This window comes from Medicago sativa, chromosome 4 (genome assembly GCF_051527215.1).
Source record: "Medicago sativa cultivar Bolivia chromosome 4, Bolivia_mono, whole genome shotgun sequence".
In the NCBI taxonomy this organism is placed as follows: Eukaryota; Viridiplantae; Streptophyta; class Magnoliopsida; order Fabales; family Fabaceae; genus Medicago; species Medicago sativa.
In genome coordinates this window covers 69,494,448-69,518,154 of record NC_140752.1, presented here as the reverse complement: position 1 = coordinate 69,518,154, position 23,707 = coordinate 69,494,448, and the positions used below count along the sequence as shown (strand labels likewise).

Below are 23,707 nucleotides of genomic sequence, written 5' to 3'. Positions count from 1 at the left end.
GAATTGGTGAAATTTGGTGACTTTTATACTTGATGAAATTTGGTGAATATGTGAAGTGTGAAAATGTACTTGTATTTCATTATACTTGTATATTTATTGATTACTAATGATGTTGAGTTACTTAAATGTTATGTAATCAGTTGAATTTAGTTATGCCGTTTATTGTCCATTAATTATGCTTTAATTATAATTGTGAACTAACCCCTAATGGTCGTTTGGTTGACCGTCTACCTTATTCGTATGGATGAGTAGACGACGTGCATGAGTTGTTAACCTTAGTTTGGTGAGTTGCAGGAGGTTAGCTTTGAACCTACCACATTTTGCTTTTGGAGTCTTAGTGTCGGACTCTGATTTAGGGGGTGTCTGTCTGTTTATTGAAATTTATGACTTGTTGAAATTTTTATCACTCAATATGTTGAGTTTAGATTTTATATTTGGAGATTTATTCTGGAGTTGTATTTTGATTATGTGACATAGCTATGTGGAGATATTTCATTTAAATGTTGATGTGATGATATTATTATTCCGCTGCGATGTTTTGAGAAAATTATTTATGCATTTTGAACCAATTAAGAAGCAGCATCTAAATCATTTGTATGATTTGTATTATTTGCGTAATTTATCGCTTTAAGGGTTTAGGGCGTTATATTTCCCACGTTAAACTAATCATTTTTTATTTTTAAAAATATTTTGTTCAAATATATCGATAAACATCAAGTTCATAATGTTATAAAGTTCTATGATACTTAAATAATGACAGATGCAAATCAAATTAAGAATGTTGACACTCTAATGTTGATTTAAATTTGTCTTAAAACGAACATACAGAAACACCAATTTGTTCTTATTTTCTACGTCATATGAAAACCATGAATGTTAGATGAAAAGTTATTAGTCATACATTATTGGGTCCTTTGTGTTTTTAAGTCAGTAAAGTTTATTAGGCATTGCTATTTATTATTGTTGTAACCTTATTTTCTTTGTCATGTTATTGTAATTTTATGAAACTATACTTGTATTCTTTGTTATTATCTGATATCATAGTCGTCTTTAATATACAATAGAATTATCTCTATTCATTGTTAAGGGATATGTAACACATATGTCCACGCACCATTCATCATCCGATGGGGAAAGAGAGGAGAGCGTGCATAGGGATCTTTAGACATCACTTATTTTTAATTATGAGGTCGTCGTTATTATGTTTTATTTCTTGAGGATGCCAAAAACTTCTTATGGACTTTCCCCTTTGCGAAAAAATCTCAAGTCCATACCATTTTCTCCAATTTCGTAATCACATTAAAACAAAATTTGAAATAAAAATTAAATGTTTTCAACATTATAACAAAAAAGGTACAACCATGCCCAATTTCATTAATTTTGTGAATTAAATTGCACGGTCTTTGATATTTTTCACCCTCGATAATATAGATAGACTTGTGAAACTACGAACAATGTAAAATGTTTTTTTAAAATAAATTAAGTGTTTTTGAAGCATTATATGATGATTTATCATATTGTTAATTCAATTTTCAAAAAATCATTTTATAATGTCCGTATTTAAAAAAGAAAAGTAAACCCTCCACTCCCTTCCCCTCCTAAACCCTACATCCAAACACACCATAAGTCTCTCCCTACTACTTAAACTCACCCGTAGCTTAAAAAAACATTATTATGCGGCAAAGTATTTTGTTATTAGTTACACAAATTAATCTCTTAAAGTATAAAATCAATATTTTCCATCATGAATTGATTTGGTAAAATCTATTTTATGAATAAATTTTGTTAAATACCGAAACAATGCAACCTTATTGAGTTATTAGAATCTGGCTCGTCTAAAATGAGTAATTTACTTTAAAGCATAAACTGAATATTACATGTGCATTTTTACAAAACATAAATATATTGAAATAAGAATGTTTGTTGCTTTTCTTTTTAAAATTTAGTTTTCTTTTAATTCACATTTTACCCTTTCAGAGTAAAATTCTCTAGGCACCATGCTACTAAAAAAAAAAGTAATAAATTTTGAAAGACGACTACTGTACACAGGTACAATAAGTTTTACTTTATGTAAAACAAATCTATCAAACCTCCACTCTTACATGCTTAGATAATATATCACAAAGATCATACGTCAATCTTTTTTCTCACCACCTCGCAATCTTAAGCATTTACTAGCACATGAATGTTTGAATATTAAACTCCTCCAGGGGTGGGAATAGATCAAGGTCCGACCTACTTAAAGTCTGGTTCAGTTCAGGATAAAAATTGAACCGAACTGTTTGTAAAATTTAAAATAACTAAACCGAATAGAATTGTTTGCATTTTGAACCGAACCGAACTGTTTCAAACCAAGCCGCACTGTTATTGTCGGTACTATTGCAAAAAAATAAAAAACCAAACGAAATCGAATTTTAGAAGTTTTTTAAAATCGAACCTAATTGTTCCGAATTGAATTATTTCGAATCGAACCAGACTATTTTGATCCAAACTGAATCGTTTCAATTCATTTCCAGAACTGTTAGTAATGATTCTGTATTTTTGTTTGGCTCAGTTCAGTTTAGCAGTTCGGTTAAGTTTTTTTGCCACCCCTATTACAAACAACCAATAGAAGAGTTAGTCTTGTCCCCTTAGTTGATAGAAACGTTATATTATATATACTAAAATTAGAGTTTGAATCTCAAATACTTCATTTTTTTTTATTAAGATTAAGAGATGAATTAAGAAAGAAGAGCTAGCCATTTTGTACATAAGTTAATTTGGGCCGCATGATCACCTCACCTCACACAAGTTCTAACACATGATTGTAACATCTACACGTATATAAATATAAATATATAATATATTATTTTACAATATAATAACGACACCGTTTTACCATGAGACCAAACCACACGCGACGCTGTGTTACAGTTACACTTGTACTATCGAGCCAGCTGAATTCCGTTTATCGAAAGTGACCAATCCATCTCACAAAATAAAAAATAAAAAATAAAAAAGAACTTTTCAAGAAACTTACATATAAAAAAAGCCTCTCACATTCATTCACCCTTTTATTCATTCTTCCCCTTTCCCCAATTTAGGGTTTTCTTCAACAACCCTATTTCCTCTCAATTTCACTCACTTTCCCCCAAATCGATCTAATTATCATCATCACGTTAATTCAATTCAATTCACTCACACGATTCTTTCATTCTAGGGTTTTCAATCGTCTTAATCGATCGATTGATTATTCAATTCAATTCAACCAAGATTCGATCCATCGATCTGAACCTTTGAATGATAATTGATTATCGCGTGTAATCAACGCTCCGTCGTGAGCGAGTTCACGAATTGCACGGTGGTTTGGTTTTTGTATGGAAACTCGTAGTCGGAAGCGGGCGGAGGCTTCCTCAGCTGCCCCTTCATCTTCTTCATCATCTCCCAAATCTCGTTCCACCAAACGTCCTCGTCTTTCTTCTTCTTCCTCCTCCACCGCTGCTGCCGCAACAACCACCGTAACAGCCACTGCTACACCAACGCCAACCACCAATACTCGTACACGCGCTTCCAGAACAAAGAATACTCTTCCTCCTCCTATGGACTCGAACAATGAATCATCATCCGGTTCGCGGCGTCGCGGAAAGAATCCTGAAAGGGATAATTCGGATAAGGGAAAAGAGAAGGAACACGATGTCAGGGCTAGGAATGAAAGGGATGCTGAGAAAGGTTTGGTTTTGAATGTTGAAGCTGGTGCTGGTGATGGGGATGATGATGATAGTGACAGTGGCGTTGGAACATTGCATCAGAATTTAACATCTGCAAGCAGTGCACTACAAGGGTTGCTTCGAAAACTTGGTGCTGGTTTGGATGATTTGCTACCATCATCTGGAATGGGTTCTTCATCTCATCAGAGTGGGAGGTTGAAGAAGATTTTGTTTGGGTTAAGGGCTGAAGGGGAAGAAGGTAGACAAGTTGAGGCTTTGACTCAGCTTTGTGAAATACTATCTATTGGGACTGAGGATTCGTTGAGTACTTTTTCGGTTGATTCGTTTGTGCCAGTGCTTGTTGGGTTGCTGAATCATGAGAGTAATCCTGATATTATGCTTCTTGCTGCGAGGGCACTGACGCATTTATGTGACGTGCTGCCTTCGTCGTGTGCTGCTGTTGTGCACTATGGAGCTGTTTCAATATTCTGCGCGAGGTTGCTTACCATAGAGTATATGGATTTAGCTGAGCAGGTTGTTTTCTTTTCTAGTTTATGAATATTATTTGATTAACTGCATTGAGAATTTGGTACATGTATTGCATGTGTCATTTTAGCTGAATTAATGAGACGTCTAATTGTTTTTAGCCCTATTATTCATGACCATTCTGTGGTCAGTGAAAACTGCATTGAGAATTTGGAACAATGATTAGTTATTTTATGCGGAATTAAGATGTTTAATTGTTTTTAGGACTATTATGAAATTTGAGGTTCCTTGGTCATATTTTATGTTGTTATAGGATACATGCATTTTGAGGTTCCCTGGTCATATTTTACGTTGTTATAGGATATTTGTTTATTGGTGAGTATCGATGATGCAAATGAGATTTTTAATTGTTTCATGGCGGTGGTTGTTGATATGAACAGTCCCTTCAAGCTCTAAAGAAGATATCCCAGGAGCACCCAACTGCCTGCCTACGAGCCGGGGCTCTCATGGCTGTGCTGTCTTATTTGGACTTCTTCTCAACTGGAGTTCAGGTTAGTTATCAGTGATTACCTACATTTAGATGATGTTATGATATGTTATAGATAGTCACAACTCATTTGGTGATAGGCAGTTTAGTTAGGAAGCATATATTGACATTAATTGTATGTTTCAGCGTGTTGCATTGTCTACTGCTGCAAATATGTGTAAGAAGCTTCCTTCAGATGCATCTGACTTTGTGATGGAAGCTGTTCCTCTTCTGACTAACCTCCTTCAGTACCATGATGCCAAGGTTAGCTTAAGATTGTTATTATCAGACTTTTTATGTAATATAAACTGCAGTTTTCCTTTTTACATCCATATAGTTTTAACTATTTAGAAAGTTTTGTTTGATCCGAGGAAAATTTTGATCCCCATAATCCATAATATAAATTTAGTTATATATTCCTTACATGCAATTTAAATTTCTGTAGGTCCTGGAGCATGCCTCTGTTTGTTTGACTCGAATAGCTGAAGCATTTGCATCATCTTCGGACAAGTTAGATGAATTATGCAATCATGGACTGGTAACACAAGCTGCCTCACTCATTTCTAACAGCAGTTCTGGAGGTGGACAGGCTTCTCTCAGCACACCAACATATACAGTAAGTGAATTTTTTCTTCCTTTAGGTACAATGCTTTGTCCTATCGTTGTTGGTTCTTGACCTCAAGGCATATGCAGGGTTTAATCCGACTTCTTTCAACTTGTGCAAGCGGGTCTCCTCTTGGTTCTAAAACTCTGCTGCTTCTTGGAATTAGCCGTATTCTTAAAGATATTCTCTCTGGTTCTGGAGATTCTTCAAATGATTCTGTTTCTCCTGCATTAAGTAGGCCACCAGAGCAGGTATAGTGTACTTCTGAATTATTCTCCGTGTTATTCATGTGTTGTTTTTCCTCTTTATGTGATTCATATGACACATTTTCACCTTTAATTCACTGGTTAGATTCTTGTTTTCAGTTCTCTTAGCATTGTTAAGAGATGGAATTATTCTAATTCTATGTTCTCCAATACACAGATATTTGAGATTGTAAACCTGACAAATGAGCTTCTCCCTCCATTGCCGCAAGGAACTATTTCCCTCCCTGTCAGCACCAATTTTGTGAAGGGGCCTGTTGTAAAAAAGTCTCCTGCTGGCAGTTCTGCGCAACAGGAAGACACAAATGGAAATGTTCCCGAGATATCGGCTCGTGAGAAGCTTTTAAATGAGCAACCTGAGCTACTTGGGCAATTTGGGATGGATCTCCTCCCCGTTTTAATACAGGTCGACATTTATTGCATTGATTACATGAATAAGTTATGCTTCATACATTTGTCAAATTTTAAAAGTTGGTGGCTTTTTGTTAAATTGCTTTCTTGCTTCCTCATGTGGCTATTCGATAACTGATAATGGTGGCGTGCGTTTGAAACAGATATATGGTTCTAGTGTCAACATACCTGTTCGTCACAAATGTCTTTCAGTCATTGGAAAGTTGATGTATTTCAGCCCATCGGAGATGATCCAGTCTTTGTTAAGCGTGACAAATATATCAAGGTATCTTGAAATCTGACTCCTGGGTTGATATTGCCTCATATTATCAATGTTTTACTGGTTTAGAAATTTTATGTATTGCTGCTTTGATCATATAGTTTCATAGCTGGAGTCTTGGCTTCGAAAGATTCACATGTATTGACACCTGCCTTGCAAATTGCTGAAATTCTTATGGAAAAGCTGCCTGAGACATTCTCTAAGATGTTTATCAGAGAAGGTGTCGTCCATGCAGTGGACCAACTTATTTTGCCTGGAAATTCAACCAATGTCTCTACACAAGCATCTTCAGCAGAGAAGGATACTGATTCTATGCCTGGAGCATCATCCCGCCCTAGGCGTAATCGGCGACGCTCTGGCAACTCCAATCCTGACGGGGATGATTTGAAAAGTCCTGTTTCAGTAAACGTCGGTTCACCTCCAAGTTCTGCGAATATTCCAACAGCAGGTTCTAGTATCAGGTTATCTGTTAGCGCAGCTGCAAAAACTTTCAAGGATCAGTACTTTCCTTCGGAACCTGGGGCTGTTGAAGTGGGCGTTACTGATGATCTTTTGCATCTGAAAAATCTTTGCATGAAGTTAAATGGTGGTGTTGATGACCAAAGGACTAATGGTAAAGGGAAATCTAAAACTTCTGGATTTGGTCTGGAGGAGGGTTTAATCGGGGTCATATCCGAAATGCTAAAGGAACTTGGCAAAGGAGACGGTGTATCCACTTTTGAATTTATTGGTAGCGGTGTTGTTGCAGCTTTGCTAAATTACTTTTCTTGTGGATATTTCTCTAAAGATAGACCCTCAGAAACCCACCTGCCTAAGCTTCGCAAACAAGCACTCACAAGGTTTAAATTATTTATTACCGTTGCACTGCCTACCGCTATTGAAAATAGGGATGCAGCTCCTATGACTGTCTTGGTTCAAAAGCTTCAAAATGCTTTGTCTTCCATGGAGCGTTTTCCTGTTTTGCTGAGTCAATCACCTAGGTCATCGAGTGGAAGTGCACGCCTTTCCTCTGGACTAAGTGCATTATCGCATCCCTTCAAATTGCGTCTTTGTCGAGCCCAGGGAGAGAAGTCACTTAAGGATTATTCAAATAATGTTGTATTGATTGATCCATTAGCTAGTTTAGCAGCCATTGAGGAATTTCTTTGGCCTCGTATCCAACGAAGTGAATCTGTTCAGAAGTCCACTGCACCTGCCGGGAATTCTGAATCTGGGACAAGTCCTGTAGGTGCTGGTGTTCCACCTCCTTCTACCTCTACTCCGTCCACTACCCGTCGTCATTCTACGAGATCCAGATCATCTGCTAGTTTAGGGGACCCTTCCAAAAAAGAATCAGCTCAAGACAAAACCTCGAGCTCGTCTAAAGGTAAGGGGAAAGCTGTATTAAAGCCTGCCCAAGAGGAGGCAAGAGGACCTCAAACCAGGAATGCTTCACGCAGAAGAGCAGCTCTTGATAAAGATGTTCAAATGAAGCCTGCAAATGGGGATTCTACATCTGAGGTATGCTTTAAAATCCTAGAGACTCATGTTGCCATGATTTTTTTTTCTTCCCCTGAGCAGCTGTATTGATGTTTACTTTTATGGAGAGTACTTCATAATGCCAAATTAACTCCTAAAAGATGCGTTATTACATTTTGCATGGCTAGCTTATAAAGTGTCCTGAAACCTCTGAGGATATATAATATCTGTAGCTTTGGGCACATTAGATGTTGTATGTGTTCGGTACATTGTTGAAATATTTATAATTACTTATTTAGGCTGTATTCACCCCTAAAACTTGATCGGAGTGCCCTTCTAAGTATATCATTTTTTAAATTACGGACACTGGTAATATGTATTTTAAAAAATTGAAATAATAACATTTTATAAATGATACTTCAATCACACTTTTAATTTATTTTAAAATCAACATTTTATATTATCCGTAATTTAAAAAAGAAAAGTAAGCCCTTTCTTCCCCTCCTAAACCCTCAATCCAAACACACCCTAAGCTCTCTCTCTCTCTCTCTCTCTCTCTCTCTCTCTCTCACACACACACACACACACACTCTAGATTTCAATTTTACATGCATGGTAATTGTTATGTAGCCATATTCTTGTTTATTAAACTGTTGGTGGGATCTGTTGAGTAGAAAATTTGTTCCGACATACTCAAAAGCACATTTTCCTAAAATTTGTCCTTAGGGCTTTTGTTCATTAAGTACATTTTCCGTTCTGTGCTTTGAATCAACTGAGCTTAATTGATTTCTCCCAATTTATTGTAGTTCTAGTTGTAGCTTTTATCTGTTTTTTCTCTGTTGACAATATTTTCTACTGTTTTGTGTTGTAGGATGAAGATTTAGATATATCTCCTGTTGAAATTGATGAGGCTTTGGTGATTGAAGATGACGATGATATTTCTGATGAAGAAGATGATGACCATGACGACGTATGTAATCTAGTGTGTTCTTTGGCATAGATTTTCTTAGTTATGAGTAGAAAATACCAACATTCATAATGAACCTGTGTTTGCTTATCTGACATCATTTATCTTTTACATTTTTATCTTTTGACATGTTAAATTTTGAATACATCTTTATTTTCCAATCACCAGGATAACTACGGCTGTTGTGTATCTTTTTTTGTTTTCAATTATATCAAACAGACATGCTATTATTGTTTTTTTACTACAAATTGTAGAATATTTGCATCATCATCATTAAGTTCATTTGCATCTACTCTAAGAAATTTTTCCTTACATTTATTTTTATATTGCAGATGCTGAGGGATGACTCCCTTCCTGTTTGCTTACCTGAGAAAGTACATGATGTGAAATTGGGCGACTCAGCTGAGGAGAGTACTGCTACTCCTGCAACCAATGATGGCCAGACTAATGCAGCTTCTGGTTCTAGTAGCAAAGTTGGTTCAGTCAGGGGATCCGACCCCACAGATTTTAGGAGTGGCTATTCTTCTAGCTCACGAGGTGCAATGTCATTTGCTGCTGCTGCCATGGCTGGACTTGGATCTGCCAATAGTAGAGGAATCAGAGGGGGAAGAGACCGACACGGGCGTCCATTGTTTGGTAGTTCTAATGATCCTCCAAAGTTAATATTCACCGCTGGCGGGAAACAATTGAACAGACAGTTGACTATTTATCAAGCAGTTCAAAGACAGCTTGTACAAGATGACGATGATGATGAGAGATTTGCTGGCAGTGACTTTATGTCGAATGATGGAAGCAGGATGTGGGGCGACATTTTCACAATCACTTATCAAAAGGCAGATGGCCAAACAGATAGGGCTTCCCCAGGAGGCCCAAGTTCTAGCACTTTAAAATCTAGTAAATCTGGGTCTGCATCAAATTCCAGTTCTGAAGTCAAGCTGCACCAGACATCTGTAGTAGATAGTATCTTGCAAGGAGAGTTGCCTTGTGAGCTGGAGAAATCTAATCCCACATACGATATATTGGCTCTACTCCGTGTACTCGAGGGTTTGAACCAGCTTGCACCTCGTTTGAGGGCCCAAGTGGCTACTGATGGCTTTGCCGAGGGTAAACTTTTGGATTTAGATGAGCTAGTTGTTGCCACAGGTTCTAAGGTTCCTCCGGAAGAATTTATAAGCAGCAAGCTTACTCCAAAATTAGCTAGGCAGATACAAGATGCCCTTGCCCTATGCAGTGGGAGTCTACCCTCATGGTGTTACCAGTTAACTAAAGCGTGTCCTTTTTTGTTTCCATTTGAGATCCGAAGACAATACTTCTATTCAACTGCCTTTGGGTTATCTCGTGCGCTGTATCGACTCCAGCAGCAGCAGGGTGCCGATGGGCATGGATCAACAAATGAAAGAGAGGTTAGGGTTGGAAGGCTGCAGCGCCAAAAGGTTCGTGTCTCCCGAAACCGCATTTTGGATTCCGCTGCTAAAGTGATGGAATTGTATTCTAGCCAAAAGGCCGTACTTGAAGTAGAATATTTTGGGGAAGTTGGCACTGGCCTTGGTCCTACGCTTGAGTTCTATACACTTCTAAGTCACGACTTACAAAAAGTTGGACTTCAAATGTGGAGATCAGGTTCTGATCACATGGAAATTGATGGAGATGAAAAGAAAAAGAAAAGCAGTGAAGGCAATATTGCTAGAGATGGAGAACTTGTTCAAGCTCCTCTTGGGTTGTTTCCTCGTCCCTGGCCTGCAAATGCTGATGCATCAGAGGGTAGCCAGCTTTTTAAAGTGATTGAATATTTCCGACTTTTAGGCCGCGTAGTTGCTAAAGCACTTCAGGATGGACGTCTATTAGATTTGCCATTATCTGTAGCATTTTATAAGCTTGTTCTTGGTCAAGTAAGTTGTTACAAAATGTCGATATTTATCTAATTTCATGCATATTGTTGAGCTTAAAACTGATTTTATTTTGGTCAATATTTAACCTTGATTTTTTTGTAGGATCTTGATTTACACGACATTCTTTACATTGATGCTGAACTTGGGAAAACTTTGCAAGAGTTGAATGCCCTTGTTTGTCGGAAACATAATATTGAATCTATTGGTGGTGGTAATACTGGTACAGTATCAAATTTGCATTATCGTGGAGCTCCAATTGCAGATCTCTGTTTGGATTTTACCCTTCCTGGTTATCCAGAGTATACCTTGAAACCTGGGGATGAAATTGTATGTTTTCCACTATCTTTAATTTTTCCCTTTTACTTTTCTTATTGTGAAAATTAGTGAAAATTGCTTTGAACTCGCTGTCAAAATTTCAGGTTGACCTCAATAATCTAGAGGATTATATATCCATGGTTGTTGATGCCACTGTCAAGACTGGATTAACGCGGCAACTAGAAGCCTTTAGAGCAGGGTTCAATCAGGTTATTGGCTGATCTTAATTAATTCCCTTAATTTTAACTGTGCACCTTGTTTTGTATGCTGAACATATCTATTTAGAAACTTGGAAATGTTTTGGTTATTTGTTTAACTTGATTAGGAAGTTTGGTATTTGTTTTTCGCCCTATCTATTTATTTCAAGTGGTTGATAATTTTCACCCATTCCTTTTATTTTATTTTTTTTGAATGGCAAATGTTAGTATATTTCTCCTTGCCAGGACTTGAACCCTGGACCTTCAACTCAACTCCTTTAATCACTCAGCTCAAACCAGTTGAGCTACCCAACCTCCCCACCCATTTCTTTTCTTTACTTTAACATCTCTCGAATAATTTAATTGGAAATTAAACTTGAATGACATGTGTGAAATCTGATTCTTTTCAAACATTTATCCTTCAGCTTTAGTTGCCGTCTTTTATTTATATTTCACTTGATGCAAGTCTTCAAATTCGGTACCATGTATTTAATACCTGCAGAGCATTCTATGCTTAAATTTATTGTTTTTGTTAAGGACAAAACTTACACGCAGTTCCACATTTCCAGTTTTTTCCGTTCCTCTCACAAAGAAGCGTTTTTTAGTTCCACATTTCCAGTTTTTTGGTTATCAACATCCAGTCCTACTTTCCCCTGCAAATTAAGAAAGGATGATAAAAACATATAGTCATTTTTTCAATTGATTTGAAATATTTTGAGTCTCACACTTGGATTTATTAGGAAATGATAAGACTGTTACTTATCAACATTCAGTCCCATTTTCCCCTGCAAATTAAGGAAGATAGAAACAAATGCTCGTTTTTTCAATTGATTTGAAATATTCAGAATTTGAATGTCAAATTTTGGTACATTTTGGAAATGTGCTGCCAGCCTTTCTTATACATAAGATGAGCAGGATAATAGTTAGAAAAATTTGTTTGATGTTTCGTTTATAATTAAATTTAATGAACTAAACATTTGTCACTTGTGCTGGCTAATTCAGGTTTTTGACATCTCATCTTTACAAATATTTACGCCTCATGAATTGGATTATTTGCTTTGCGGCCGTAGAGAATTGTGGAAGGTATTGTTTTTACTGAGATATCTTATTGCAACATTATTTGAAATGCCAAGGTCAGTAAGTTAATCATAAATTTTAATGTTTGCAGACAGAGACACTAGCTGATCATATCAAATTTGACCATGGGTACACTGCCAAGAGCCCCGCAATAGTGAATGTATGATTCTTTTCCTTCGATAATAAGGAACGTTAATATTTAGGGTGATATATTTGATGCTAATCCTGCATGGTGCTTTTTTAGTTACTCGAAATTATGGGAGAGTTCACCCCGGAGCAGCAGCGTGCCTTCTGTCAATTTGTTACTGGAGCACCTAAGCTACCACCTGGTGGGCTGGCTGTTCTAAATCCAAAATTAACAATTGTGAGAAAGGTAATAAAAATATATTTATGGTTAGCCTTCAGTATTTTATTTTAGTTCATTCACAATTTCCTGTAATTTTGTGCTTCATAGCTTTAAATGTCTGTTCACGTGTGTGTGTGTGTGTGGTGGGGGGGATTGATTCTCTAATCGTGTATTTGAACTTTGGTCATTATTACCCTATTTGTTGTATTACACATATTTTAATTTATTTGTTATAATTTCTAAACATAAAAGTGCAAGGTTAATATTGTCACAAAAAAAGTACAGTGTTAATATGATTTCTTGGTGCAGCTCTCGTCAACTGCAGCCAATACTGCATCCAATGGTAACGGACCTTCAGAAACAGCAGATGATGACTTGCCAAGTGTGATGACTTGTGCTAATTACCTGAAGCTTCCTCCTTATTCTACCAAGGTTGGCACAATACTGTATAGCATTGTTGATTATATGATCCCATGTGTCTAAGCATCTCTGGGTACTGATCTTTGCTGTCCAATTTGAAACAGGAAATTATGTACAAGAAGCTAATGTATGCAATCAATGAAGGCCAGGGATCCTTTGACTTATCATGAGTTTCTTGGACTAACCAGCCCGACCCTGTATGTTAATATGATGAATCAGGGTTTACTTTCCAGGCTTACTCTTTGGTTGGTACTTTCCCTTCTTCCTTCTCAAATAATGGCCCCCATTTAAGAAGCTCATCAAAGGTTTTGACATAGTTCAGGTTGCCGATGTGAGTCCGAGTAATATTATTCACATTATTCTCTGCCGCTGCATGTGCTGCTTAGTTTGTTGATTATTTTTGTGTATATTTTACGTTTTTTCTGTGTTTGATAACTGATGATTTTGTTTAATAAATGGCAGTCAAAACGGATCGCCACAGTTTCAAGGTGTAAAGGCATTTGCTGAGCTCGTTTAGTTGTTACAATATGTAAATTAAATAGGAATGTTGAGCTATTTTGCCCCCTAATTTTTTTTCGATTGTGCTTTCAAGCCAAATTATTGGTAGTTCATACTTGTATGGGATGTTAAAGGGAATAGAAATAAATTAAAATACCATATGCTTTATTTGTTCATTATTTACTGTTAGGTTAAGAAGCTCCATTTAAATTTTTTATCCAATATATTTGGGGTATCCTTTTAATGTTTTGTTTTTTTAGCCGCTCTAGTAAGTATATCATCCAAGCCATCTAGACGGTGATAGTTGGGTTTCTTATTGTATTGAATCAGATTGTTTTTGCCTGAAGTTAAAAATTGAGACAAAAAGTTAAGATGTCAAGTTAAAGAAATTGAGCAACCTTGGCTTGTCAGCAAATTAGCAATCTAATAAATGCTCTCAACACTGCTTGTTTTCTAAGAACATCTTAAATGGGGTGGACTAAAGTGGGTAAACTAAGTTGTTTTTTGCGTTTGTAATTAGTTTTGATTAAAGTTGTAGAAAAATTAATTTAATGTGGGGATTGAAACATAAAACGTCGTGGATTTTGAGGGTACGTCGTGGATTTTGAGTGAAAGAACTAGTTTGAGAAATGAAAAATGAAATATGTTTGATGATTGAAAGAAAACAAAAGAATACACTTATAGATGGTAATTGTGAGTAAAATAATATAAGCTAGTACTGCAATATTTATTGGAAGATAAAAATGTTCATATTAGTTTTTTTTTTTTTAAGGAATATAGCCATTATTTTTAATGATATATGGCCGTTGGCTATTATGAAAAAAAAAATGATATAAGATAGCAACATTAAGATTTTTTTTATCAATAATTTGAATGCTTGAATTTTTTTAATGAGTTTGTTCTAATGCTGATGTACACTAAGTTTTAGCTCATCCAATATCATGTCATGTTCATTTCAATACAAGTTTTTTATAATTATCATCTATAAAAAATTTGGGCATATTGCATCATACACTAAAGCTGCTGTAACAAAATTAACTTGAAAGTTTCTCTAGCCCCTTTTTTCCACAAAAAAAAATTAAGCTCACACACACATATGAGAAATAATATTTGTACAATCACTTTATGACAACTTTTGTGACAACTTTATTTCTTATACTTACATTATGTTTTTATTTTTTCTCTCTATTGCTTTGGTTTTTGTGTCAATATCTTTTTTTCTTTGTAAAATGATGGTTGTCCTAAAAATTGTCAATCAAATGGTTGTTTAAATATCACTAGATATGATGACATATATAGTGAGAATGAGTTTGTTATGTGATAATGCTTCATCAACCATTAGATTAAAATATATGGTTGAGAATGAGTTTGTTATGTGAGAATGTGAGGAATGGTTGATCGAACATTCTCACATAACAAACCCATTCTCATTAGTTATGAATAGTGATTGTATTGATAAAATAGAATCCTGGATCTTGAACAGTGATTTCATTGCTGATAAAGAAAGAGAATTCTTGGTTCAGTTCTCTACCTTAACGACAGAAAAAAAAAAGATTGATCAAATTTTATTGAGTGCGACTAATAATAATCATTTATCAAAGAATAACTCTGGTTATCAAATAATTGAGCAACCAGAAAAATTTACGGAATTTAATTTATATTCATAAAAAGTATCTACTAAATTATGAGTTCAATACATCCTCCTTAACAAAAAGACGGATATTCCTTACTCATTATGTATCTATATATTAGATAACATCACAGTTGATTTTTTTGATCTAAAGGCTTATCTTCGATCCCATCGTTGCAACCATAATACCAAGAGCTTTTGCTTTGCAGTAGACGGGTAACGCATGAACCGGATTGTGCGAGCACTCACCATTTGACCTTGACCATCTCTAAAGCACATACTATATACTACAATTGAACCTATTTGAAAGACCATTCCTTTTCCACCTCAAGCTCCAAATTGTCATGGTCATGGCAATGATACATTTTTTGTCACATGATAAATTGGATAGCATGGCAAAGATAGCTTCATTAAACCCTTCTGCCATAACCTGGGGATGGATAACATTCCATAGCTCCACCTATATCCACACCATAACTTCTCAAACAACTATTTTTTGGCATCCATGCACCATAACTTCAAAATCGTAATCTAACCTCAAAAAAGTACATTGCAAACATGATCTCTATCCCTGCCTATTAATAAAATGACGTAATTTAAGTTATATATAGTAAAAAAGTTTTACACATGTATTTAATAAGTACGGCAACTCATTTATTTTTAAGATATTAAATGATGTGACAATACGTCATTGAATGCATGTGTAAAATGTGCTTTCACCAACAATGTATATAAATTAAACTAAAAAAAAATTGAAACTTTGCTATCGCAAAAAACACACCTTTTGCTTTTCATCTCATAAATATGGGTATCTTTAGCCCGATCATGGATTTGAATCTAACCATGCAAATGCAACAATGTTAAATCTTTGAGGGAGGACTTTGTCATCCGTTGCAATCCTATCTAACTTGAAAGATTAATCTCTACAATTACATGCAGATAATATCCGATTCACACGAAAAAATATATTCGGGTATCGAACAACCCAATTTCATTTAATGATTTTTGAGGCATGTGCTATTTTCTATATGTTTGGATACTTAGACAACAATTTAAGATAGTTAGATATTATAGTTATTGCTTTGTAACGATTAATAGATTACTATTTTAGTAAGAAAAATGCTAAATAGCACGACAGCTTTTTCGTGCTGATCACACGAATGTTGTATCTTATGCTTAGTTGACCGTATCAAACACGTTTCTCTCCATTTTTATGCTGTGTTTTCATCTTCACACCCCCTTTTCAATTTGTAATCGATTTTGAGGCCTGCTATTTATATTTCTTTTGCTCGTAATGCATAACCCTCGTCCATTTGAAACAATATGGTTTATTTAATGTGAAAAGATGATGAATATTTAGATTGTTTTGTGATGATATCAACCTGCTTCTTTTCTTTTTAAGCTACAATGCTCTGCTCCCTTGCCACTGCCTACCTCTCATCTGTTTTGTGCTTCATTGCTCTGATCTCTCTCATGATTTTTGTATAGGATTATTTCTAGTATTTCATTCTTTATAAGCCATGGCAATGGGATGCAACATGACAATGGCGGTGTAAGGATGATGGTAAATATAGAGGTGATTTGGCGGTGGCACTAGAAATAAGAATTATTTGCTATGATTAATATTAAAATAATTAAAACAGATCCATAATCAAAGAGTTTGTAAAGTCAAGCGTGCATTCGTGTGGCATGCACGACAAATTGCTTCGTGCCATATAGCACAACTCCTTTAGTAAATCAAGTACATTTAATTGGATTAAACAAATATCGTGTGTTCGCTCGCGTTATTATGCTTTTCTTATTTCCATCCTTTTTTTTTTTTTTTTTTTGTTGCTATAAATTTGACTTTAGGGAGTCATTTGGTTTTAGGCTTACTGTGTGTCATTGAAATGTTTGTCATATTTGATAAACCAAATATTAAACACTAAAATACACATAACTCTCAACTTCAAACCATTTTTTAATTTCGTTGCATTGGATCTACAAGAATGCCAAGAATATCTTAGCAACAAATGAGCGTCTTTGAGACATTCTTTGAAGTATTTAAATAATATTGTTTTATAATTTTTTTTATAATCAATACATTGAAAATTGGAGTATTTGGCTTTCTTTTAAAATAATTTATTTTGAAATCTTTAACGAGTGCATGTAAGAGCATGCATTAACGAGTGCCCGTAACAGCATAAATATCGTTTGCTTTTAACCGTGATATCACATAAACCAATGATTCAATGTCAGAATGTTACGGATATTTGGCTTTTTAAAACAGTTTCCAAACTTGGCACCGTTGCCATATTATACTACTGTGTCTTTTGTTGTGTTGAAATATAAAAATATATAGAGTTGAAAATGACACATACTTTTTAGGTTTTCATGAATAATTGTGGGGTTGCAATGGAACCCACTTTAAAGTTTTTGATAAATAATTTGGATATTTAAAAAATGTAGTTTAGTTGATTAAATAATTGAAAAGTGTAAAATAATATAAAATATTAGGTGAAGTCTATTTATACCATCAAATAGAATGTCTTAGATGTGTATTGTAACAGCCCGATTTTCGCTAGTTTTATTTTATTATTTATTTATGTGTGTTATATGTGCTCGTATGTGATTATTTGCCTCTGTGTGTATTTTTGGTTGGGAATTGTAGAATTCGGTGTAGAAGGGTATTTTAGTCATTGTGAACTTAGGGGCGTTTTGGTCATTTGAGGGCAGTGGCAATTTTGTAATTTTGCAGAAAGTTATTATTTTTTTAGTGCTTAGTAAGAGTATTATTTTACCAAGTTACTAGAGAGGGGGTAGTAATTATTTTAATTACCATTAAGTGACCGTTAGTGTTATAATTTACCATTGAGTAGTGACATTTTGAGTGTTAGAATTGAAATGGGTTAGGCCCATTAAGGTTTAAAAGATAAGCCCAATTGAGTAGAGCTAGTATATAAACTCTAGTTGTTGGTGAAACTAGGTTTTACAAACATTTATCATTTCATTTCATTTGAGAGAAGAGATAGAGATAGAGAGAAGAAAGGGTTTGAAGAGATTGAAGAGGAAGGTTAGAGCTAGAAGAGGGATTCATCATCTAGGAGCTAAATTGAAGCTTGGGTTAGAGATTCTTGGTGTTAGAGGTAAGAGGGTTAGATTTCAACCATAATTCATATCTTTTTCTCTTTACCCATTTTGTTAAATTGATGAATTGAATCTAATTGTTGTAAAATTCGTGCATAATTGTTGTTGTTATGTTTGAGAACATGATTTATATGATAATTGCATGTTACAGTATAAACTCTATAAATTAATAATGTTAGGACCGGAGAAATTTATTAATTTAGAGAGTTATTAATTTACCGATAAATTAATAATTATTAATTTAAAGATTTTTTAAGTAAGCACTTATGGCGTCGAACACTCTTCACAACTTTATGATACAATACAAAAATACAACACCTGAGCTATTGGATGCAATAAGAAAAGTTAGAGATGAGCTCCAAACAGACTTGAACTTTAAAGGAAAACAAACAACTATTGAATCATATTTCAATAGAGTGTGTAATATATTTTGTTCAGTTTCTATGAATTATTAATTTATGATTTTCTTGGGACCGAAAATTATAAAGGGATCTTCCGAAAAATTATTATCTTATTATTTTATCGAGTTTTTCAATTTTTTACATTGGCCCAAGTCGGGACCGGACAAATTTATTATTTTAGAGAGTTTATTAATTTACCGAGTATTAATTTAAAGAGTTTCTACTGTAGTATGTGAATTAACATGTTTAAATGCATAGTTGTTGGTGCCTTGTGTTCTTGAGCAAGTTTGGTGAGAAATGAAGTTGTGATAATGAATTGTGCATGAATTTGTGTTCATTAGTTATTGTTATTGATTTGAAACATGTTGTTGTTGGATTGGTGCTTTGGGTATTAAGATTGATGATTTGATGAAGAGATTTGGGTTGTTGTTGAAAGTTGAGGAAGTGATGATATTTTGGTGAATTTTGTTATGTTGATGAATTTGATGTGTTGATGTGTTAATCTCAAAACTTATGCAAGTTTAAGTGTTTTGAATTTTATGTGACCTATGAACATATTTGGGATTGAGTTTTGAGGTTGGGATGATCAAAATTGGGATTTTGGGGTAAAAAGGGGTTGGAACCGTCACATTTTGAACTGCTGTGAAGCCCAGAATCGGCCACCGATTTCTGGGTTGATTTTCCAGTTTTGACTCGGGAAAAATCGGCCACCGATTTCCCAAAATCGGCAGCCGATTTTGTCAGGCAAATCTGGGAAATATTCACGTTTTTCACCCTTTTTCGTTTTGAATTGGCTTTTGGTGTAAACATGAAAGTTGTAGATAATTTTGTTAGCTTTCCAATGACTTTGGTTTGACTTGAAAATGATTTTTGGTTTTTGAGTTATGATGAAAATACTCCAAGGAGGTCTTAGAGACATTTTACGAAAAATCCGCATAACTATTTCTAAGTCGACCCAAACCTTATGGAATGCTTCTAAACTTCGAAACTTGAGTTTTATGAGTTCAATAAAGGTGTTTAATGGTATTTAAACTATGATGTGGTGAATCTAACTTGTTTTGATTTGAAAATGGAAATTTTTGTGAAAAGTGATAAATGGAGACGGACCTTGTGATTTTCATGAATTAATCGTATTTGGCCGATGAAATGCTTATGTAACCTCTACTGCACACATATGTGAATTGTGAGAATACAAGGCATAGGCAATTGAGCTTGTTTACTTGGTTTTGACTCAAATGTTCAATTAATTCATTGTTGCGATTTTGAGAGACGAACTTGACTAAAGATGACTTTTGTGAATCAATTGATCGTGAATCCTTTATGGAGAGTTATTATATGTTGATTTATGTGGAGATGATTGATAATGTATATATGTGACAATTATATGTTGATTGAATTGTGGATGTTGTTGGTGATTGTATAAATGTCAAGTGGTGGTGAATTGTTGTCGATGCATATATACTAATTGAATGGTGATGAACATGTTTATGTTATGTTGTTTGTTGAACATGTTAAATGTTGATTGTTGGTGGTATAATTATGTGACAACTTCATGTTGTGTGATTTTTGATGATTGTTGGTGATTGTATATATATTAAATTGGTGGTGACTTGTTGATGATTGCATATATACAAGTATTGGTGATGGTGAGGTGATTATTGTTTGTGTGAACATATGCATTTGTAGTTGAGTCATATGTTCATGCATTCATGACTGATGGTGGTGGATTTTATATCCAAGACTGATGGTGGCGGATTTTATATCCAATTGAGGTGAGTACGATGTTTTTGTTGCATCGAAGGTGACGACCTTGAGGTGTTTTGGTACCACATGCATCTAGAGAAGAGTCTAGAACATTGCATGCATTTGAATAATTGATGAGTTGTGTCATAATTGAATATATGACTTGGTGAATTTGTGTATTGGTGAAATTTAGCGAATGTTGTGATTATGTGGATTGGTGTATATGTACATTGGTGAATTTTGTGGATGGTTGTGACTAATTGTATTATGCTCTAATTGCATGTCTTAATTGTTTGTGCTTATACACTTGGTGAATCAATTGATGATGGTTATTTTAATAATAATGATGAGGTGAGATTTGTATATGTATATATACATATATGATGTGGTGATGTTCTTTGATAATGATGATGGCTTGCGTATAACTTCGATATGATGAATTGTACTTGTTGAGATAAGCATGCTAGATGAGTAATGAAGTGAGTAATGTTTTCATTGATTGATGTTGATAAATGATGAGCTTTTGTTGATGACTTGATTAGAGGTTGAATATGCATGCTATGCTATGATAATCATGTGATAGCTTGAAATGTAAGTGATGGGGGATAATAATGATCATGTGATGCTAGTGTTCTAGGAGGGAGGGTTATGTATATGTGATACGTGTATGATACACTTGTTGATATGAACTTGGAATGATTGTATGGAATGGTTTGAATGGTATGAGAATCATGTATACTTGTGAATACATGTATGATTTGTTATTCTGTATTCTTGAATATATCTTTCATTTCCAATGTTCTTGTTTAAATCTTTTATGGATTATGATGATGTAATGCTAACCCTCAGTGGTCTGTGGTGGACCGCCTACCTTTCTGTATGGACGGGTAGACGGCGTGCAGGATGCTTAGTTGTTGCTTGTTGATGCCGAGGAGTGGAGTTCCTCTTTTTCATGCAAGTGTCTAGATTAGGGCTCTGATCTAGGATAGTCTTTGCATGATGTTTATTTGACTTGGTATTTCGGAGTTGTTGAGATATTCTGTTATTTGAGATTTGGATGATACATTTGTATTTAGTTTGGAGATCCAGAGATTCTTTATGAATTATATGTTGTCCGCTGCTATGTTGTGTAACATGATCTTTATGCATGTATTGTATTTTTGTGGTTTATTCGAAGACGTAGCATCTATTTCTAGAATATGTTATATATATATTCGCGCGTTTTACTGCTTATTAGAAATAGGGTGTTACATGTATGCTCTTACTAACCTACTTTTTTTTTTGTCAAGGATTAGTACCTTACTTTATATAGTTAGTTAGTAGATTTCAGTTATCAATTTCCCTTAAATTATTACATCAAGTGACACATGTCCCTTTAACTATGAACAACGCTTTTATGAATGAACCTAAAAGTTAATACCTGAGATTAACTTTGAAAAGGGTAGTGATACGACTTGGTCAAGTATAGTTGAATTTGATTACATTCGATTATTTCCTTTTCCTAATTTTATGGTTTAGTTTATTTCCTTTCCTAAATTTACGATTCCGTAATTTCCCTTTCCTTAGATTATGCCTCGAAAAGTGTCATTTCTTCATCTCTTTTCTCTCTAGGAGTCGACACTCACTCGAAGAGTGCCGTTTTCTTTGCTCTGAGATAGTCAGAGTGTATCAAGTAGATTAGACCATATATATCGGTTAGTTAGCACATATCGGTTAGTTGGCGGTGGTATCACATAAACCAAGGATACAATGTGAGAATGTTATGAATATTTGGCTTTTTAAACGGTTTCCAAACTTGGCACCGTTCCCATATTATACTACTATGTCTTTTGTTGTGTTGGAATATAAAAATATACAGAGTTGAAAATGACACATACTTTTTAGGTTTTAATGAATTATTGTGGGGTGCAATGAGACCAATTTTAATGTTTTGGTGAGTGGTATAGATGTTTAAAAAATGTAGTTTAGTTGGTTAAATAATTGAAAAGTATGAAATAATATAAAATATTAGGTGGAGTCCATTTATACCATCAAATATGATGTCTTAGATGTGTATGCTCTAACAAGACCTTTACGTTTTCTATATAAATTATCTATTCACGTTTGCCCCATTTAAGGTGCAAAGTGATTAATAAAAGCATATTTAAGAATCAAAATGACTGACAAAAATATATGTTAGTTCTATAATATTGACGCCTATGATCAAATGTGTTTTTGGTATGTAACCAAAAAAAAAAATGTGTTTTTGGTGTATGACATCAACACATGTTGTTACATTCAAATAATTTATTTTCTCAATTGACTACTAATGTCGATGTACCAATATCAATATTGTGTCTAGTGTCTATGTCAATGCTTTATAGTATTTTTTTAGGATCAAAATGACTAGCTAAAGAGATGTTTGAAGATGTGTTTGTAATTTTGACTAATTGAAGGACAATAATGCTTTCACCTCACACATTCATACAAAGAAAATGACTATTTACCCTTAGTCAAATTTATGTTTTTTAATGAAAGAAAACTAGCTCTTTTCATTAAAGAGAGAAGAATCACTACATTGTAGGGATATCAAAATAAACTCGGGAACTAGCACTATATATGATCACCTTAGCAAAATGACGAACAACCACATTAACGTCTCTCTTAAAGAACTCAACATGAGAGTTGTAAACACTAAATCAAACGTATGTGACGACACTTGTTAATAACAAATCTGAACTTAGTACAATCTTGCATAATTCTATTATAAGCATCACCTACAATCTTGGAGTGTGTAGAGAAATCTCTGACCCAATGAATTATATTGCAACAAGTAGTGCTTCCACTTCGGCTATGTGAACGAAAAAAAGGTTCTAACCACATCATTTTATCTCCAACAAAAACCCCCATTTATTCTCTTATAAATACACAAATTCATACTCTACTGAAGCTTGTAAAGAACAAAGCATCCACGTTACAATTAAAAAAAAATCTCGCGGAGGACGCAACCACTTCATTTTATAATTTACCATACCATTGATCCCCTGCTTCTGCCAACTACTCTAGCTTCCATCCATGCTTCCATCAACATTTTCCCTTTATAGATAACATAAACCCTTGGGTTGCAAAACCCCCAGGTTCATAGGTATGTTCCGATGTGGTCAGTTTACGTCGGTTTTATTACATACTCGATTCAATAGCCGAACCGAACAATTATCTCCGGTTTTTGGTGTGAAAGGTACGACTGTTCGGTCTGATTTTCAAAACACCGATTTAAACATTAAGAGTTCATATCAAAATAAAATCATAGATTTGAATTTTAAAAATCTATATGCGACTTAATCAAACAAACGAAAATTACATAAGAAAGATAAAGAAAAACAAAATTACTACTGAAATTAAGGTAAAAAACAATAAGAGTAATTT

The 23,707-nt window shown here is 34.5% G+C and overlaps 1 protein-coding gene across 2 annotated transcripts; it reads left to right on the top strand.

Moving 5' to 3' along the window:
- The first annotated feature begins 3,055 nt into the window (after window positions 1–3,055).
- KAK (HECT ubiquitin protein ligase family protein KAK) lies at window positions 3,056–13,578 on the top strand. 2 transcript variants are annotated; one of them, XM_085702763.1, is made up of 18 exons: window positions 3,056–4,220; window positions 4,613–4,723; window positions 4,846–4,962; window positions 5,144–5,314; window positions 5,392–5,553; window positions 5,726–5,971; window positions 6,120–6,241; window positions 6,337–7,735; window positions 8,565–8,663; window positions 8,993–10,549; window positions 10,652–10,876; window positions 10,969–11,073; window positions 12,064–12,144; window positions 12,230–12,298; window positions 12,383–12,511; window positions 12,794–12,916; window positions 13,009–13,149; window positions 13,367–13,578. In XM_085702763.1, exons 1-17 carry the CDS (start codon window positions 3,357–3,359, stop codon window positions 13,072–13,074), a joined length of 5,646 nt encoding a protein of 1,881 aa, XP_085558889.1. In that variant the 5' UTR covers window positions 3,056–3,356; the 3' UTR covers window positions 13,075–13,149; window positions 13,367–13,578. The 2 variants fall into 2 exon arrangements, with proteins under 2 accessions (XP_085558889.1, XP_085558888.1); XM_085702762.1 differs by having other exon boundaries at window positions 13,009–13,235.
- Window positions 13,579–23,707: the final 10,129 nt, after the last annotated feature.

Bases quoted from the DNA above. Each gene is read 5' to 3' on its own strand.
- KAK (XM_085702763.1), top strand. From the start codon at position 3,357: ATGGAAACTCGTAGTCGGAAGCGGGCGGAGGCTTCCTCAGCTGCCCCT. The intron at 5,972-6,119 runs GTCGACATTTAT...CGTTTGAAACAG, and splicing joins TCCTCCCCGTTTTAATACAG to ATATATGGTTCTAGTGTCAA. The intron at 6,242-6,336 runs GTATCTTGAAAT...TTGATCATATAG, and splicing joins AGCGTGACAAATATATCAAG to TTTCATAGCTGGAGTCTTGG.